The sequence below is a fragment of the Zootoca vivipara genome, chromosome 12 (assembly GCF_965207765.1).
Source record: "Zootoca vivipara chromosome 12, rZooViv2.hap1.1, whole genome shotgun sequence".
NCBI lineage: Eukaryota > Metazoa > Chordata > Lepidosauria > Squamata > Lacertidae > Zootoca > Zootoca vivipara.
Genome location: NC_142595.1, coordinates 40,193,280 through 40,207,533, shown reverse-complemented (window position 1 = coordinate 40,207,533; position 14,254 = coordinate 40,193,280). Strand labels below are relative to the sequence as shown.

Here is a 14,254-nt window from a genome sequence, read left to right as displayed (position 1 = left end):
ATACAGGGATGAGCCACAGCAACGCCAGCTAGTATTGTATAAAAAGCAAAATACTTTTAAGGCACCTCTAGGCCAACACTATTTCTGGATGGGATTCAGTCACATACCATCAAATATCAGATGGCACACTTTAAAAAATGGCTTGAGAGGTCTTGTGCAACGAATCTGCTTCTTTAGAAGACTGGACTTTTTGCAAGAAAATAGTGGGGAAATCCACGGGAAAGTGTGGGACACTTCCTTTGACGCAAAATCACACCTTCCTGCAAACAAACGAAAGTGGATGCTCGTGTTTAATCTACCTGCAAACAAATCAGGATGAATGCTAAATGAATAGCTTGTCCGGAAGCACCCTGAGTGCAGAGTATCGTTTCAATGGATAATGTTTGCTATGTGTGGTATGATTTGCATATTCCTTTTTTTAAAAAAAAAGTCACTTCAAGTCTTCCTTGATTGTCGAAAGTGATAAATAAATTGAATTAATTATATTCACAAGTAAAGCTCTCTTCCCAGGGCTTCATTTGAGCCGGAACTCATGTAGTGGTTGAAAGCATGTATGCTGAGCCAAGTGTCTTCTGCTTGAATGCCATGGCACCAGGTGGCCTAAGGCAACATACTCTTTAGATCCCTGCAGTCTGGTGGGGTTCCCCCCCAGGCCTACTCTGTAACATATCATTGATGCAATAAGAGTGCATTAGTGGGGGATTTTTACTGGCTCACGTACACACTATTTCACTTTATGAGTTTTTCTGTGATGCCTGCCCAGTGCTGTTAAACTCTTGCACTCGCTCTGCTTTAGCACGCCAAAAGTGGTAAACACACAAACAAAAACCAAGGAACTTTTGAAGTATAATAAGTTACAGGATTTCAGCAGGAAGTTAACTTTTTGAGGTTCTCTATAATATCCTTTTCGAGGTTCAGTGGTCAGAACGGTGCACACACTGTTCCTAGGGTAGTTGCACCGATAGCTCTGTATTGCCATGATCACAATTAGTATTATTTATTAAATTTATTTACTGCCTTTCACCCGAAGATCTCAGGGCAATTCACAAGATAAAAAATACAGATAAAAGCACAAATAATAAGTAATAATAAAAAAATGCCCACCCCACAACATTTAAAAGACCATAGAATATTAATCAGCCCAAGGCCTGGTTAAAGAGGAACATTCTTTTGCATGGCGCTTAAAAGTTGTACAGTAATTGGTTCCGGAAGTCCGTACTTAACCTGAAGCGTACTTAATCTGAAGCGAACTTTCCCATTGAAAGTACTTGTTGTTGTTGTTTAGTCGTTTAGTCGTGTCCGACTCTTCGTGACCCCATGGACCATAGCACGCCAGGCACTCCTGTCTCGCACTGCCTCCCGCAGTTTGGTCAAACTCATGTTCGTAGCTTCGAGAACACTGTCCAACCATCTTGTCCTCTGTCGTCCCCTTCTCCTAGTGCCCTCAATCTTTCCCAACATCAGGGTCTTTTCCAAGGATTCTTCTCTTCTCATGAGGTGGCCAAAGTATTGGAGCCTCAGCTTCACGATCTGAAAGTACTTAACTTGAAAGTACTCAACTTAACTTGAAAGTACTCAACTTAACTTGAAAGTACTCAACCTGAAGCGTACTTAACCCGAGGTATGACTGTATAATGAAGGCGCCAGATGAATCTCTCTGTGGAGAGCATTCCATGGATGGGAAGCCACTACAGAGAAGGCCCCGTTCTCATGCTGCCACCCTCCGGACCTCACGTAGAAGAGACATGAGGAAGGGCCTCAAAGGATGTATGTGGAATCCTAGACAGTTTATATGGGGAGAGGTGGTTCTTGAGTTATTGTAGTCCTGAGCCATTTAGGGCTTTGTAAGTCAAAAGCCCTGGGACGCGGGTGGCGCTGTGGGTTAAACCACAGAGCCTAGGGCTTGCCGATCAGAAGGTCGGCGGTTCGAATCCCCACGATGGGGTAAGCTCCCGTTACTCGCTCCCAGCTCCTGTCAACCTAGCAGTTCGAAAGCACCTCAAAGTGCAAGTAGATAAATAGGTACCGCACTGGCGGGAAGGTAAATGGCGTTTCCGTGCGCTGCTCTGGTTCGCCAGAAGCGGCTTTGTCATGCTGGCCACATGACCTGGAAGCTGTACACTGGCTCCCTTGGCCAATAATGCGAGATGAGCACCGCGACCCCAGAGTCGGTCATGACTGGACCTAATGGTCAGGGGTCCCTTTACCTTTACCTTTAAAGTCAAAACCAGCCCTTTGAATTGGGCCTGGAAACTGACTGGCAGCCAGTGCAATCGGACCAGGATCAGTGTAATATGCTCAGACCATCTTGCCCCAGTGAGCAACTTGGCCACTGAATTCTACACCAGCTGAAGTTTTTGGGGTGCCTGGACTCCACTTCTACGACTCCACTTCTACTTCCTGGGTGCCAGACATTTAATTTAGCATGTTAAAATACAAGTCAGGAGCCAGCCTGGTGATGGAGTACTAAATAGGAGTCATTAGCTGGGACAAAGCTCTTTGCCACAGGGCTAACGTGTAGCAACCCCCCCCCAATGGTCAGTTAGTTAGAAAGACAAAAGGAGAGTTTTAGGATGGAGTTTTTGCAATGATGTTGCAGTCTAGAAAAAGCAGCAAGCTGGAAGGAGGGTCAGAGCCATGTTTCAAAGCATGTTTGATTTCTGTTTGAATTTTCGGCTGTGGCTATGGGAAAGGCAAGACCCTTTTGGGGTGGGAATGCTCCGACTCCCAGGCTCAGATTATAGATATAGGTCGTGTGTGTGTGTGTGTGTGTGTGTGTGTGTGTGTGTGTAAATAAGCCATATATCACAAATAAACCACTGTGCCTTGTTTCCAATGGAAACACTGGTGTAAGTGTCAGGAAGCCTCGGAATCTCAGCACTGCTGTGGAGATTGGGTTGGCAGAATATATAATACCCACTGAAGTTTCATCTTTAAGTAGATCTTCCCCTCTTTATCCTTACTATTTACAGTTTTCCAGAAGGGGTGGAACTTTCATAGATTGTGTTTTTGGCAGCAAACCCTCCTTACGCATTCCTGATGGCTCAGTGTTGCCACCTTGTGTCCATGCTGCAACATGCCGGTTTGGTTGCCCCTCACTTGGCGAAATTGAGGGGGACATTCCTAGCTTGCGTTCGGACGGAAGTCTGTTCTGAAACGTTCATTCCCGTGGATAACAAAGAGCTCTCCTTTCTCCCATACTTCTGCCACTCCCGTGTTAAATTAGGCCACGGCCTACAGTCAATGACAGAGTGCAAGTACTCTTGTATCTCATCCGTTTTGATTTCTGCTAAACCTCTTGCATGAGGGATGGAGAACATGTGGTCTCGGCTATTGGTCATGAATGATGGGAGTTGGGAGTCCAGTGAGGTCTGGATGACCACAAGTCATTGTTGTCTCCCCCAATCTTAAAGATGGTCATCCACCTGAGGTTCTGGATACTAACCCTCAGGTTAAGTAAGCTGCAAAATGGGAACCTGGCTCAACAGCGGCTCAGAATGTGTGGACAAATAATTGATAAGGGATCGTGCCGCTTCAACTATTTTATTTGTGGCATGAAACTTGGGAGACAACAGCTTACTCTGCTAGATGGTCAGGGACGATGGCAGCTGAAGCCCAACAACCTCTAGGCCAGAGGTGGGCTACCTGTGGCCCTCCAGATGTCTTGTGGACTCCAACGTCCATCTTCCCTGACCACTAGGCATGCTGGCTGGGGCTGATGGCAGTTGGAGTCCAACAGTATCTGCAGAGCCACAGGTTTGTCCCCTCACAAGGAGGTTCTTAAAGCATCACCGTTATTATTGTTATTGTAATTATCATTATTTGATAAGAAATACTTTCCACTCACCACAGAGGTCCCTCATGAGCTTTTTGCAGACATCACCATCGTATTATAATCATTTGTTTAATAAAAAGGCCCCTGCTTATAACAGGCTTAGAGTCTAAATTAGACAATTCTAGGACACAAATATGGGGGAGCAGGGAGGGCAAAGACCAATAAATACATTTGTCATCTTACAGTACTGAGAAATTCCTTTTAAAAAAAACCCCAAAACCTTTCTCTGAAACAGGCAGGACATTTACCAGTGAAGAAAAGTTGACTTAACACCAGCCTGGGGTCCAGCCCCAATGTATACATTTCAACTATCTCCTCCCCCAAGATGGCCGCCTTGTCTCCTGGCCAGAGTGTCCGTTTTGCCATCCAAAAATCTCCTTGCCTTCCAAACCTCCTCCTTTCTCAAGACCCCCAGCAGGAAGCTGGAGGTGGAACAGAGAACCAAGGTTTGAAGGTCTGGCCAGTCCACCTGCTGACCAGAAAATAAACGTCGGGCTGAATGAAAAAAGGCTTGAGGACACCTTCATGAGTTTTGGTTTTTCGGATGCCTAAATGGGGAGGAAAACAACAACCACAGAAGACACGACTAAGATGGCAACCAAACCACCCATCTCCTCACACCTGTGCTACCTCCCATCTCCTAGCAACCAATCTGACAATCTCCACCCTTTCAAGCCACAAGCCCTAGCAACCGAGTGGCTGGTCCCGAGCTCCTTAGCAACCAAACGTTCTAGAAACACCCAAGCTGCCCGTCTCCTCACTTCCTAGCAACCAACTGCGATCAACGGGACTCCGCAAAATTCATCTGTACCTCTTTCAAATTGGACTTCCCTTCCCTTGAGAAGTTCCTTATCTCACACAGTTTACCCGATAAAGAAATGCTGGTGTTTTCGCTAACCCAACCCTGAAGCTGTTGGGCCTTCTCCCTCTGCCAGCTGCCATGTTTGTGGGCTGCCCTTCCTCAGCCGAATCCCTTGGCCTCCGATTCCACTCATCATCGACCCAACCATCATTCTTAGGCTATCATGGAAACTGACCGCTTGTAACGAGGGCACGGCCAATCTTTACCATTCCCTTCTGAAAACCAGTGATATACTAAGATCTCCGCTGTCTTAAATTATCTGGATAAGAACCCAGGATTCCTCATGATCCCAGGATTCCTCATGATCTCAGCCTTTCTTTATCAGAATAAGTGAACAAAATAATCAACTTCATTGAGAACTAATTCTGCTTTCCTTCTGCTTGTTTGAGAACCTGAATTGTAACTTCCTGAATCACCATCCAATTTACCTTTCCATAGCAACCGATCGCCCATGGTAACCAAACTACCCAGCTCCGTTGCCCTGGTAACAGATACATTGCCCTAGAATACCCTTCCAGGAATGGGATCGGCTCTGGAAAGCAAAGTATTAGTGTTGGGAACCCCACTCCCCCAAATCTTTTCTCCCCCAACAACGAATTGCCCTCAGCAAAGAGCCCACAGCCAACCTCTTTGCCTGGTGGTCAATAAACGCTTTGTGGTAAAATCACCAGTTCTTCTGTCACCTTGGCGACCGAGCAACCAGCCCCCCATCACCCGCTCTTTCCTCCCAAGGACCGATGTCCTCTTGGTGATCAAATCCTGTGGCCGCATGCATTAATCATCTCGCATTCCAGAAACCAGTTGCCACCAGTATTGTTGTGTCTCGTACGGGCCAGATGCCCACTCTTTATTCAACGCCCCACTGCCACCCCATAATCCTCATGGAGCGCGGGTCGATCCGAGGGGAAGGCGGCAGGGGCAACATCGAGGGAGTGAGGGAAGGCCCGGCTAATGTTGGCGACCTCTGAGGAGACAGGGTTTGTTCCGAGTCCCCGTCGCTTGGGCTCGGGCTGGGCAGGCGAGCGAAGGCCGTCCAGATTCCACGGGGTCGCGGTTTGTCTCCCGGAGCGGGCGCCGGGTCGCCGTGCACGCGCTGGTGGCGGATGAGCGTGGAGGAGCGGCCAAAGCTCTTGCCGCAGCGGGCGCAGCGGTAGGGGCGGGCCCCCGTGTGCGCCCTCTGGTGGACGGTGAGGTAGGAGCTGTCGCCGTAGCGCTTGCCGCAGACGTTGCACTTGAAGGGCTTCTCGCCCGAGTGGATGATCTGGTGGCGGATGAGGTGGGAGCTCTCAGAGAAGGATTTGTCGCACTGCGTGCAACGGTAGAGCTTGACGCCCGTGTGCGTGCGCTCGTGGCGCACCAAGTCCGAACGCTGAGAGAAGCTCTTGGCGCACGACCGGCACCCAAACGGCCTCTCCCCCGTGTGCACCCGCTGGTGGCGGATCAGGTGAGAGCTCAGGGTGAAGCTCTTCCCGCAGTCTGTGCAGTCAAAGAACCGGGTGGGAGGGGCCGCCACGCGGCGGTAGCTGCGGCGACAGGGGCGGCTACCCCAGGGGCGCCTCCCTCGGGCGGATTTGGCCCCTCTTGCCTTGGTGCTGCCGACCCCCTCCCCACCGCTGCTGCCGCCACCCTGCAGGACTTCACAGGCGTCCTCCCAACCCAGGACCGGGGCAGAAACCACGGGGGAATCCTCGGAGTCGGGGTCCTCCGGCGCAACAGGGGTTTCTTCCTCTTCCCAGTCCTCATTCTCACTGGTTGTTCCCTCATCTGACGAGAGAGAGAGAGAGAGAGAGAGAGAGAGAGAGAGAGAGAGAGAGTTGAGATATATTATTATTTGTGGTTTCTGCATTTATTTACTTATTTTTAAAATCCATTTTATATTGCCACAGGCATGGCAATACAGTCGGACCTTGGAAGTCGAACGGAATCTGTTCCAGAAGTCCGTTTGACTTTCAAAATGTCTGGAAACCAAAGTGTGGCTTCTGATTGGCTGCAGGAAGCTCCTGTCAGACGTTCGGCTTCCAAAAGTAGTTCGCAAACCATTCGGGAGCCAAAACGTTTGAGAACTAAGCTGTTTGAAAGCCAAGGTACAGCTGCAGTGATATTTATTATACTACTACTACTACTACTGTCCTTTATCAAAAGATCCCAGGGTGGTGCAAAACATGTAGAACACATTTTCCAGAGCATAAACATAAAAACATAATAAAAACCATGACCACAGACAGCAGAATAATAAAATAATCATAAAAACAGCCCCACTTCACAGCTTTAACGGGGTATGGATTATTTAATGGCCCAAAACCTGGGTAAAGAAGAATGATTTTGCCGGGCACCTAAAGATATGATGGCGCCAGGTGATCCTCTCTGGGGGAAGCATTCCACAGTTGTAGAGCCACCACAGAAAAGGCCTGTTCTTGCTTTCCACCCTTTGGACCTCTCTGGGTGAGGGGGGAAAGAGAAGGACCTGCGATGACAAGCACAGGGTCCAATAAGGGGAGAGGCAGTCCTTAAGGTTTTAACGTCCTGAGCCATGTATACTGGTATTCAAGCATATCACAGGGGTTTTTTTTTTTAAAAAAAATGTTTTTAATCTTTATTATGCATTTTAGGTTATGGCTTTAACCTTGTTTCTAACGGCCTCAGTCCAGTATACCTGAAGGAGTGTCTCCACCCCCATTGTTCTGCCCGGAAACGGTGCTGAGGGCCTTCTGGCAATTCCCTCGATGCGAGAAGCCAAGTTACAGGGAACTAGGCAGAGGGCCTTCTCGGTAGTGGCACCCGCCCTGTGGAACGCCCTCCCACCAGATGTCAAAGAGAAAAACAACTACCAGACTTTTAGAGGACATCTGAAGGGAGTCCTGTTTAGGGAAGCTTTTAATGTTTAATAGATTATTGTATTTCAATGTTTTGTTGGAAGCTGCCCAGAGTGGCTGGGGAAACCCAGCCAGATGGGCGGGGTATAAATAATAAATTATTATTATTATATATTTATTAGATGTCAGCTGCCTTGAGCTGTGTGTGAGGAACAGCAGATACAAGAAAATAATAATAGTCATCGTCCTCACTTCATTGAATGTTAGAAACGAGAATGAGAGAGAAACAGAGAGATGATGCTAGGCAAACACCTGGGGGGGGGGGCAAAAGGAGTGCCTTCCCCAGTCATCCTGACCAGCACTTTGCCCAGTGACAGCGCTAGCAGCGGGTCAGGAGGAGGGAATAAAGAATGGAGTGGGGTGAAGAGGGGGCTCTCAGACGTGTCAGAGCCTAGACACCGACCCAGCTGGCCAGAGGGGGAAGGACAGTCCAGTGAGGTGTCGGAGCCTCTGCAACGCTCCAGCCAAAGGATGGGAGAAGGAACGCAGCCCCTTCCGGCGCCCGAACTTAGGCGCGCGCCCACACGCAGGGCTAGGGGGAGGCGCTTTGGGGTGCCCAGGCTTTTATGCTGGCCCAAGACACGAGGGAAGCCATTGCCGGATTCTGAATCAGACTAGGCAGTCATGTTTTCTGATATCTCTGCACTGTAAATAATATGCACAATAAAACTCTGAAAGACAGAGCGGACTGGAGCGTCTTTACTTGAGAGTAGCCGCAACAATCCCCTGACAGCCCCCCACCTTGCTAGCATATCCATCAACTGCCCTGGAAAAAAACGGGACTTTCCTGCTTCTCGCAAGAGGACAGCGGTCCAAATGGCCACTGCGTTTTCATGCAATTTCGGGCTGCACTTTTTTGGGGCACGATGCTCCAAAAGCACATGTTTTGGGGCGGTTTTTCTGAAAAAAAAAGCACTTTTGTGGAGACACAATCTCACATAAGTCATGTGATGTGACACACGGGGGAGTGCAGACCCGGAAGGCAATGTCCTGGATTTGGGCATCACTGCGTTGGAAGATATGTGCTAGCCTTGCCCTGTGTCCGACCATTGGGTCTATCTAGCTCAGTACTGTCCACAATGATTGGCAGCAGCTCTCCTCTCCAGGAATTCAGGCAGGGGTCTGTTTCTGCCCTACCTAGAAAATGAATCTGGGACTTTGTGCACGCAGAGTAGGTGCTTCAACCACCCAACTGCCACCCTGCTTGGGCACCTGAACTCACAAGGATGCTTCAGAATGTTAAGTTAAGGCAAAACCCGAGCGCTCTGCTGCTCTTCCCACTTACACCCAAGTGACGCCACGACACCGTGATCCCCGCAGGATGTTCCCAGAGGCTTCTGGCCTCTTCTAGTCTTGCTCCCCCGTTCTGTGACAGTTTTGCCACTTCCCTCACCTGTTTGGGCATCCCTCGCTCTTTCGCTTTCCTCTGGCCGTCGCTCCAGGTCCCCGTTCGGGACTCGCGGCTCGTCTCTTTGCTCCATCCAGGAGATCATGTTGGGTTTAACGATGGGGGAATCCTACCCACGACAGAGGCGGGGAGAAAACAACAGCAGCAGACTGTGAAATCTTAACACTGCAGTCCCTTCGGGTCTCTTCCAAGCATCTCAAATTGAAATAGGAGACAGAGAATGGATAGATCAGTAGTGTCCCCCCCCCCAAAAAAAACATTTTCCCCACAGACCGCTTGAAAATTGCTGAGGGTCTTAGCGATTTTCCTGCTCGTCACAGCAATTGTAATGCATTGCACTGGAGGCTGCGGGAGTTTTAATTGTGTTTTTATTGCTTCTTTCATTTCTCATATATTGCATCTGACTGTATTTCAATTTGGAATGCACAGAATGCAAGGCGAACGGCGAGAATAAATAATAAGATGCAATATAGAGAAATGAAAGGAGCAATAAAAATACAATTAAAAAGCAGTATGAATATTTCATGGGCCGGCCCCGCCATTTTACAGCCGCTGCAGGTCTGGAAATCCTTGGGGCAGATTGTTATACCAACCCAAGAGGGCAGACCTCTTCTTTTTTTTAGTAAGCAAAAGTGATTTTTAGAAAGGAATTCAGTGAAGCACTATGACAAGCATTTCAGCTTGTCAGACAGAACAATTTCCCCTCTCCTCCCCACACCTAGTGTTCGGGGGGGGGGAATGCTCTCCCCTCACCAAAAAAAACACCAAGCCAATTTGTGGGGATGCAAGGGGCATATGGAAGGAGAGCACAGTTTGCTTTCCCTGGTTTGCTTTCTACTTTCTACTATGGGCAAAAACATTCCTGCGTTGCAGGGGGTTGGACTAGAGGACCCTTGGGGGTCCCTTCCAACTCTACAATTCTATGATTGCTATGGTCTTGGAGTCTGTAAAGAGAAGAAGAAGAAGAAGAAGAAGAAGAAGAAGAAGAAGAAGAAGAAGAAGAAGAAGAAGAAGAAGAAGAAGAAGAAGAAGGAGGAGGAGGAGGAGGAGGGGAAGGGGAAGAAGAAGAAGGGGAAGAAGAAGAAAGTTATTCCACTCTTCTTTTTAACATACAGTGGTACCTCGTGTTACGTACCGTCCCCCTTACGAATGCTTCGGGTTACGAATGCTTCGGAAAAGAATCACCTAGTACAGGAGTTTTAGCTGGTAATGGGGAAGACTTCTCTGAAACCCTGGAGTACAACCTCCAATCAGCAGAGACAATAGTTCGCTAGATCAACCAATGGTCTGCCTTGTTAGAGGACAGCTCTGTATTTTCATATACTTTCTTGCTACCCGTTGATGCTCAGTGAATCCAACACTTCCCTCCCTCACCCATGTGGTTCAAGATAACAATATATTTTATTAAAAAACGTGCATCCAAAATTAAACTTGCAAAGTCGTTTATAACAAGTGGTTCTTCTGAATGACAAGCCCCCGTTTCAATTAAGGGCAAAATCCCCACTGTTCTAAATTGTTTAGGGAGGCTTTTAATGTTTAATAAATTATTGTATTTTATTTTTCTGTTGGAAGCCGCCCAGAGTGGCTGGGGAAACCCAGCCAGATGGACGGGGTATAAATTAATTTGTTGTTGTTGTTGTTGTTGTACATAAACACTATCCAAATGTAATAAATACGGTATGTACTGTAAATAGAAATGTTCACTTCATAGAACCACTGAAGAGTTGGAAGGGCCCTGAGAGTCATCTAGTCCAACCCTCCTGCAATGCAGGAATCACCACTAAAGCATCCATGACAGACGGCCCCCAACGAAGGATCAAAGACAGAAAAAGCAGAATGGGAAGAGAAAGAGGGGAAGTGACAGAAAAGCAGGGAAGGAGAAAGAGAAAAAAAAGATAAGACTTGAAGCTTAGGAGATCTGGAATCAAATTCCTACTTGGCTAGAAAGCTGACTGCGTGGCCTGGAGCCAGCCACAATCTTTCAGCCTAATCTACCTCACAGGGTTGTTGTTCTGATTATAATGCATGTGCTTGTTCATGCAGGGGGAACGGGCTCCTTGTGCCACCCTGAGCATCTTGAGGGAAAGGCAAGACAAAACTGCAAGGGAATAGTGAAATAACCCCACTAAGAACAGGGTATTTGGGGCAGGGCCGTAGCTATGGGGAGGGAGGGGAGCCTTGCCAGGTTTTTTTTTGCCGGGGCGGGGAGTGGGGGAGCACCATCGAGGCTCCCAGAGGTGTGCCAAACTGAGTCTTGCGAAAGAAAGCCTAGTTTGTGTGCGTGGAGGGAGGGGGGGGATAAGAACCCACGTTTTACCCACCCCAACATCTGCGTGCCAGTTTCATGGAAACATTCGCCATGAATGACTGGCAGAGACTTTCAGAAATCAGGAGGCGGACAGGATTGGGTGAGAATGAAGGGATACCTAGATATATATGGAAAGGCGGTGACGGGGAACCAGCCAGAGAAGGAGCTCCCCTCCTTCCCCACTGGCACCAACCTCCGATGGCCATTGTCTCCGCGACAGCAGGTTGCGCCAGCCCTGGCGCCCCTCTTGGGGACGGTGCGGGGTGGTCGTGCCAGGCTGCGCTCTGCCGGACTACACTGGCATAAGCGGCTGAGGATCTTCTCCACACACCCTACCTCCCCCCCAATCCCGGGTGGAGTTTATTCCCCAGTCGCCTCTTCCCTCCCATGGCCAGGATCCTGCTCCTTCCTGCTCCCGTCCGCTGGCCACCCGCCCCTCTCCGCGCCCAGGGAAGCGCACTCACCCAGCGCGCTCCTCCTCCGGGGCGCACGGCGGGCGCGGATCCCCCAGCGCGACCCCCTGCGCGCTTTCTCCTGGGAGGATGGGGCTGTGCGCTGGGGGGCGGGGAGTGGAAGGGGGGCGCGACCTCCGGGGCCCAGCCCCTTTCTCCACCCCCTAAGCCGGTGGCAGAAGAAGCGCACAGCCAGGAGCGCGTGTGCGTCTGGGTGCCTGCAGGAAGTTTCCGCCGCCATGTACCGTCCTTCCAGCTCTCCAGGTTTGCTGCGCTCCCGCTTCTCTCTAGGATGCGGAGGAAATCGCAGCTCGGTGCCTTTAACTCTTCGCGCAGGCGGCTTCCCCGCTCCAAACTTTTCTGTCTCTGATGCTGAACATGACGCCGGCAGCATTGCTAGTCTTCAGCTTTCTTTAAAAAGTCTTGCCTTCACGCGCTATTCTGGGATGGGTGTTCCCTACGGCTTCGCTTTGCATGAGAACCCTGCCGATTTAATATTCATATTAACTTTATTCAGATTTATTTTTCTCCCTTCTACGATTGGATCGAAGACTTCTATAAACTCGCAACATACGAACAACGTGCATGCAAACGCGGACTTGCCATGGACAAATTCAATGATATGTGGAATCCATTCTTACAAATAATGTAGTGAAATACAATAAAAAACTTGTAAAGTAAAAATAAAATAAAAAAGAAGAAGATTTATTCTTCATATTAATGAGCTGTTCGAGAGTGGAACGGCCTGCCCCTGGAGGTTAATAATAATAATATTAATAATAATAATAATAATAATAATAATAATAATAATATTTATACTGTACCCCACCCATCTGGATGGGTTTTCCCAGCCACTCTGGATGGCTTACAGCATATATAAAACACTGAAACATATCCAACATTTAAAACTTACAACAACAATAGTAATAATAATAATAATAATATTTTATTTATACCCCACCCTCCCCAGTCAAAGCCGGGCTCAGAGCACCTAACACCAAATATAAAACTGGTTAAAATACAACTCAACAACAAGACTAAATACTTCAAAATTCAAAATTAAATCAAAAATTAAAACTTACTGATCCTGGGCTGCCTTCAGATGTCTTCTAAAAGTTACGTAGTTCGTGACATCTGAAGCGAGAGTGTTCCACAGGGAGGGCGCAATTACCGAGAAGGTTGTGGACTCTCATTCCTGGGAGGTTTTTAAGCAGAGGTTGGATGATCATCTGTCATGGATGCTTTAGTTGAGATTCCTGCATTGCAGGGGGTTGGACTGGATGACCTCAGGGTCCCTTCCAACCATACAATTCTATGACTCCATGATTCTAACATAGCACCACCAGAGTGCAGTGTGGCTTTGTGGGGCAACTAACTGCATTGCAAGCTGAATTAATGGCACCTCGTTCCCATCGGAAGCATTGGCGTTTAAGTCCTTATGACTAGCACTTCCCCTGGAATTTAACTGAAGCTACACCCAGCTAAAGTCGGGATCCACCCCAAGGTTTCTGCATTCGAAGCCCATGGATATAGATATATGGGTGTATAAGCTCCAGCATCACAATGGTTCTCCAACATCTAAGTCTCATCTTAGAACAGGCAGAGCTGGAGAAATGGACATCGCGGCTGATTATTGCAATGCATGCTATGCAGGCTGCCTTTGAAAGATATTTAGAACTTCAGCTGGTCCAAAATGTTGCAGCTTGGCTGTTGACCAGAGCCAATCAGGGGAAGTACCTAAATCCCTTACTGCAAATGTTCACTGGTTCCTAGCTAATTACTAGGCCAAGTTCAAAGCCCTAAATAGCTTGGGATCGGCATACCGTACCTGCAGGAACATCTGCTTCCACGTCATTAAGGACTTCTGGAGACTGTTTCCTTCACATCCCACCAGCATCTAAATTACATTTGTTTGGGATTTGGAAAAGGGCCTCCTCGGTGGCTGCCCCTAAGCTGTAGAACTGTCATCCTAAGGGCAGCTGCCTTATCCTTCTTGAATGCTCTCCATTGCTGCAGGACCACCGTCCATTCTAAGCAAGTATCTAATCTGCCAATCTGCTTGATGATGATGATGATAATGATGATGATTTTTCCTTCCTGCACATTTTAATCTCAGCGTATCTACTTTCCTATGCCCTGCATTGAATTTTATTGTTTTGTGGACGGCTGTTTCACATGTGAGCGTTAAACTTAACAACAACAACAGCAACAGCAACAGCAACAACAACTGAATGGGATGTTGCTAGATATAATATTTAATACATTATTTCGTAACAAGTTTAATGAGAGTGCATGCATGTGCACATAATAACCTGCTCCTCTACACACTATTTCAAGGGTGAAGAAGGCATCATCGGGCCCAGAGATCCATACAGTACTTTAAATCAAAGGTGGAGAACCTGTATCTCTCTGGATGCCATTGGACTTCAAGTCCCATCAGCCCCTGCTGGCATGACCAGTGGTCTGGGGTGATGGGAGTTGTGGTTCAGCAGATTTTCCCAGTAGCTCAGCAAAGA

At 48.1% G+C, this 14,254-nt stretch overlaps 1 protein-coding gene across 2 annotated transcripts; it reads right to left on the bottom strand.

Moving 5' to 3' along the window:
- Positions 1-3,524: 3,524 nt before the first annotated feature.
- Positions 3,525-12,027, bottom strand: LOC118095533 (uncharacterized). 2 transcript variants are annotated; one of them, XM_060281780.2, is made up of 3 exons: positions 11,751-12,027; positions 8,964-9,173; positions 3,525-6,461 (listed from the first exon to the last, which is right to left on the bottom strand). In XM_060281780.2, exons 2-3 carry the CDS (start codon positions 9,061-9,063, stop codon positions 5,545-5,547), a joined length of 1,017 nt encoding a protein of 338 aa, XP_060137763.2. In that variant the 5' UTR covers positions 9,064-9,173; positions 11,751-12,027; the 3' UTR covers positions 3,525-5,544. The 2 variants fall into 2 exon arrangements, with proteins under 2 accessions (XP_060137763.2, XP_060137764.2); XM_060281781.2 differs by having other exon boundaries at positions 8,964-9,087; positions 11,751-12,020.
- Between the last annotated feature and the right edge of the window lie 2,227 nt (positions 12,028-14,254).

Bases quoted from the DNA above. Each gene is read 5' to 3' on its own strand.
- LOC118095533 (XM_060281780.2), bottom strand. From the start codon at position 9,063: ATGATCTCCTGGATGGAGCAAAGAGACGAGCCGCGAGTCCCGAACGGG. The intron at 6,462-8,963 runs GTGAGGGAAGTG...CTCTCTCGTCAG, and splicing joins AGCGAGGGATGCCCAAACAG to ATGAGGGAACAACCAGTGAG.